Here is a 6,000-nt window from a genome sequence, read left to right as displayed (position 1 = left end):
TAGCAAATTACTTTATCAATATAATTACTCAAGTATATACTAGATTATTAAAGCAGAGTTTTAATACGTTGCGCATTGTCCCGTGTGTATTCATTGCGAAACTGAAAGCGAGGATGTTCGATAGTGATCTAGATTGAGGTGCTCAACTTATTAAAACTTATTACAATTATTTATTAGTTATTGAAATTAACTAAATAATTAATAAAGGTTAAACATGCACTAAAAGTACGGACTGCCTTCGAAGCCTCGTTATCAACTCGGAGACTTCTATATCAACTTCTTGGACTCTTGGAGTAGTGACGCGTTCACTTCCATTCCTGAGAGCCCTTGATGTGATGGCGACGGCATTCCGCCGGAGACCTCTTTCTACCGCCGATCTCTCCTGGATGGCACGTCGCCGCGTTTCCGTCCGACCGGACATGCCCCTCTGGGGGCCCTCGGGCCTCGACGCCCTTCTACGCCCGACGAACCTCATTGTGTCGCCGATTCCAGATGCAGCGTCGGCGGAGGCGACGCCGAATCTCAACGGACTGGGGAGACGTCTTTCGCCGGATCATCCGTGGCGAATCCCTCCGCATTCGAGCTATAACTTTGCCTTCTCATCCTTTGGTCCGTTTTCGTGTTCCTTTTCCCTATTGAAATCGCCGTCCGCTATTGTTTTCCATTATTATTTCAGGAATCTTTTTCCCTTCTATTTTTATGTTTTTTCTTTGCACAACTGTCAATTGGATGAACCTTTGCGTTATTCTCATCTAATCTGGAGGATCATTGTCCCTTTCATCAACATAAAATCTTTTGTTAACTGCTGATGTTAGAAAAAGGTTGCCTAATCGATGGGAGATGGAGTTTGTATTGCATTGTTGCCACCAATACAGTTTAACGGAGGGAGCAAGATGGACAGCTCGGGCTGATACTGTCTGATAAAGGTATACAGACGTTGTAGCAACATACAAACGAAACTCCGAATCATGATGGGAGAAAATGTCATCATCTTTAAAGTTTAGCGAGAGAACCAATATATCAACCGCATAATCAACATGCCACTGCTGTGAGACTATATATTAAGATATTTTTACCATTCAAGAAAAATAGTGTGGTACAATGTATCTAAGTAAGAAGAAAGAACCAAGTACTGGCTATGAGAGTAATATGCTAAAGGTACTACCTGGATAGACTATGGTATTACAAGTCATATTGTATGCTGTGAATGAACTTGTAAAAGATATTCCTTCGAGAAACAACAGAAGATATATAACTGAAAATCATTTAAATAGGGAAAATTGGTGCTTGATCAATGATGAAGGGGTTGATTCAGATAATATGATAACAACTGTATAACGTATTAGGCACAAATTGAGTTCAAGAATGATAGATTGTAATCAGGACAGCTTTAGTAGAAAAATAAAAATGATTATGGATTTATATCTATTGATAAAAGAAACATTGTAGTCCTAGTCAAGAGAAAGATGTAATAAACCTGGGATTGGTGTTCGAATTGTTCATCGTGGCATATAGTATAAGGATGATTTGAGAACTATGTAGGCTTGAACCATTCTTGAGTTGATTAAACAGAAGTAATTGATAAGTACAAAATAAGATATGTGATAACTATGCATGAATAACCAGAATATTTTTTTTATGTTAGTGGAAAATATCAAAAGAAACTGCAAATATATTTATTTCTGCAAGTGCTTATAAAGTAGATAACAATTCACAAAGGATATTCAGGACATACTGTACTTTCCCTCTTACTGCTAAGCCATGGCTGAGATCCTTGTTAACGAGATACTTTATAGCACTCACTTCATGGATCTCTCCGAATCCAATCAAATTTGTTCATGCCCTCACATCTACTGGTGTGTTCCAGTATTTCCTTAATAAGCTCTATGTGTTTTGTGTGATGCTGGCTGCAATATGCACGAACATAGAATTACGTTGGTATTGCTCTCTCAAGCTGAAGAATTTACTAGTCATATTAGCCTTCTCCTGATTTCAATCAGAACATGCATCTATGGTTCATGAGGCTATCTGATTTGGCATTAAATGGTATTTAGAGTTTGTGGGTGTGTTGAACAACCAGAATATTTTTTTATGTTAGTGGAAAATATCAAAAGAAACTGCGAATATATTTATTTCTGCAAGTCCTTATAAAGTAGATAACAATTCACAAAGGATATTCAGGACATACTGTACTTTCCTCTTACTGCTAAGCCATGGCTGGGATCCTTGTTAACGAGATACTTTATAGCACTCACTTCATGGATCTCTCCGAATCCAATCAAATTGGTTCATGCCCTCACATCTACTGGTGTGTTCCAGTATTTCCTTAATAAGCTCTATGTGTTTTGTGACGCCGCTGCAATAAGCACGAACATAGAATTACATTGGTATTGCTCTCTCAAGCTGAAGAATTTACTAGTCATATTAACCTTCTCCTGATTTCAATCAGAACATGCATCTATGGTTCATGAGGCTATCTGATTTGGCATTAAATGGTATTTAGAGTTTGTGGGTGTGTTGTAGATTCTTATCATCAAGAAGTAGGTACAAATCATTCTGGGCTAGGTGCGCCATTCAATCTGCCTTTAATAATCTATAAACATTGAGCATCTGATCATCATCTGTTGGTTCGATGCAACACCTCTGATACTCATCTGGTTTGTAATGATATATTTCATTTAGCATATTACCATATATGTAATGTTTTCTATTTTATGTTGCAATCTCTATAAATAGTGTATAATAATGTATGGTCACTAAAAAACATCAAATGAAGAATTATTTACCAATTATCTTATTTTAGAGAATTATTGACTCTCTTTTTTATTATATTCTTAAACTCTTTATCCATCTTTTTTGGCATGCAGGCACTCCCTCATCATTCCAAAATCACATGCACCTTCATTTGAACAACTCCACCTGCTGTGAATTTCTCATGTCCTTAATCTGAAGCCATGTAACTCATGAATTTTAGAGTAGCATTAGTCCATAATTTGGAGAAACACCGTGTGTTTATGATGCATGTTATGTTTGTAGGGATCTTTTGTGAAAAATAATATATAAACGCAGCGGAAAAACCGATCTAGAGATCCATGCTAATACAATATAAAGTTTGATAGAATAAGTGGGTAACCAGTCAATCCAATCAACTTATTTTCACAAGTCTCAAATGGCCGTGCTTCTTCGTATCCACAAATCCCCTTCGTTCGTCGCATCCAGTATAAGGAGAAGAACCACCTGATGTGCTAGCAATTTGGATGGTTCGGCCAAAAGAAGAAGAAGAGGAAGACTAGAATGATTCACACAAAAATGCATTGCAAATAGTTTTTTGTACTCATTCAATGAATACAAAAGATTTTTACTTTTTGATCTCCTTTTCATTAATGCTCTATTAATCTCTATTAATGGGCATTAATCCTCTTTAGTGGTTGAGTCTAATCCAATGAGTCTAATTTAGATTAGACTCAATCCAATAATCCAATAGTTGGATTCATTTGAGTCTAACTCAATGAATCTAATTCAGATTAGACTTAACCCAATAATCTTAAGGTCCATCATATTTTAGTCAAACTAAAATAAACCCATCTCTAAATCAACATATTTTTTTATGTGTGACCGAATAGGTTCTTGTGACATTGATAATGTCTCTAAAATCATTTTAAATACATATGCAATGAGTGACATCTAGCAATGCGTCATTGCTACCCAAATGACGAGAATGTCGAGATCCGATCTAACCTTTCTGTGTCTATTATTTTGTATAATTTAGCCCTTCCATCCTTGATATCTTGATTGATCCATAAGATATAGACTATATCGTCCTCTTATCAATCTTTGTGTTTCTTGATCTCTAAGTGGACGCACTCAATCAAATAAGTTCAGTATCTCATATTGACTAATTTGAACATGACCATGCATGTTTGTGTCCTACTTAATCAAGAGGTCCACAAATATCACTTCTGTGATATGGAAGAGATAAATCACATCTACATCACTCACATCCCTCCGCATAACTTATTGCATACTCAATGATCGACTTTATAGTCCACCTTGTTACATGTGATATTTGCCGATACCAAAGTGCACGACTCCTTATGTAGGGAACTATAGTGACTTCAGGTCTAAGAATTATTGATACTAGTAGTCATTATGAGAATATTTATGACACTCATATAATGATCTATGAACCATTCTCATGGCGGGCCAATTTAGTACATATTCTCTGATATATACCTATGTGTTAACTTGATATCTTATATCCATGACTTGTGAGATTAAGTCATTGATTGACCTACATGTTAGTCTTAATGTATTAATATTGTCCTTGTATGTTAATGCTTGACTAAAAATAAATAATAGTAGTATTCTATATATATATCTGCAGTCTCCCACTATTAATTTAAGCAATTGATATGTCGTATACTAGAATCTACTATCCTAGAACATTATTATACTTATTCATCTAGCATAGATTTGAAGTAAATATAATAACCATAAACTTTGTCTTTTATTAATGAAATATGATACAAAAGTTCGCTTGTCAATTATCTCATAATTGGCTTTAAGGGCTAATACTAACAATCTTCCACTAGCACTAGTGTCAATCACTGAAATATCTAATATCCAGTGACTTAGTGTGACTATCATGCTTCCTCTGTGCCAAAACCTTGGTCAAAACATCCGTAATGTTAGCATCGGTCAACATTCTGCATATCCTCACATCTTTTCTATTGATGATTTCTCAAATGAGATGGAACTGCCGTAGTATGTGTTTGGATCGTTGATGAGAGCGAGATTCCTTAGCCTGTGCAATAGCCTCATTGTTATCACAATAAAGGTCTATTGGGTTCACTATTCTAGGAACTACACCAAGCTCCGTAATAAATTTTTTGATTCAAATAGCCTCTTTTGCTGCACCTGAAGCAACAATGTACTTAGCCTCTGTAGTAGAATCAACAACTGTATCTTGCTTTGAACTCTTCTAGCTCATAGCAGCAATATTTAAGCAATATACATACCCTGACTGTGATTTATAATCATCCTTATCGGTTTGGAAGCTTGCATTACTGTAACCCTTTACAGTGAGCTCCTTATCGCCTCCAAATATCAAGAAATATTCTTTTGTTTTTCTCAAGTACTTAAGAATATTCTTGACTGCTGTCCAGGAACCTTTACTTGAATCTGACTAGTATCTGCTTGTCATGCTTAACACATACAAGACATCAGGACGAGTATAAAGCATGATGTACATGATAGACCATATAGCAGATGCATAAGGAATCTAATCCATGCAGTTTTCTTCTTTCTTAGAAGAGGGCATTGAGCCTTCGAAAGGCTCACACCATGTGACATCGGCAGAAATCTTTTTTTGGAATTCTACATGGCAAAATGATTAAGCATCTTGTCAATATATGTATTCTGAATTATGCCAAGTAATCTGTTAGAACTATCTCTATAGATCTTGATGCCTAAAATGTAGGTTGCTTCACCTAAGTCTTTAATTGAGAAACAATTCCCAAGCTATGCCTTCACAGATTGTAGTATAGGGATATCATTTCTAATGAGAAATATGTCATCTACATACAAGATGAGAAAGATGACTGTGCTCCCACTAATCTTTTTGTAGACATAAGGTTCATTTTCATTCTTAATGAAACCAAATGCGTTGATTGCATCATCGAATCGAAGATTCTAGCTTCTTGAAGCTTATTTTAAACTATAAATGAACTTTTGCAACTTACATATCTTTCCTACATCCTTTGGATCTACAAAACCCTCGGGTTGTGTCATGTACATATCCTCGAGTAGATTTCCATTCAGAAATACAATTTTGACATCCATCTGCTAGATCTTATAATCATGGTAAGTTGTAATAGCAAGCATGATCTGAATAGACTTAAGCATCGCAATTGGTGAAAATTTTTTATCATAGTCTATACCATGAATCTGCATGAATCCTTTAGTTACCAATCGTCCTTTATAGATATACATTAGACCATC

The 6,000-nt window shown here is 35.7% G+C and overlaps 1 protein-coding gene across 14 annotated transcripts in view; it reads left to right on the top strand.

Moving 5' to 3' along the window:
* Positions 1-288: 288 nt before the first annotated feature.
* The window catches only part of LOC122045748, a 33,924-nt gene continuing 28,212 nt past the window's right edge, over positions 289-6,000 (top strand). For all 14 annotated transcript variants that reach the window (XR_006130094.1, XR_006130096.1, XR_006130097.1 and 11 more), the window contains exon 1: positions 289-609. Coding sequence is in view for 1 of the 14 variants with exons in the window: in XM_042606103.1 (XP_042462037.1) it covers positions 336-609 (274 nt within the window). In the remaining 13 variants the exon portion in view is untranslated. The remainder of the gene's footprint in view (positions 610-6,000) is intronic.

The sequence above is a fragment of the Zingiber officinale genome, chromosome 2B, assembly GCF_018446385.1.
Source record: "Zingiber officinale cultivar Zhangliang chromosome 2B, Zo_v1.1, whole genome shotgun sequence".
NCBI classification, from domain to species: domain Eukaryota; kingdom Viridiplantae; phylum Streptophyta; class Magnoliopsida; order Zingiberales; family Zingiberaceae; genus Zingiber; species Zingiber officinale.
Note: the sequence above shows the minus strand (reverse complement) of the source record. Positions and strands in the feature narration are given on the sequence as shown.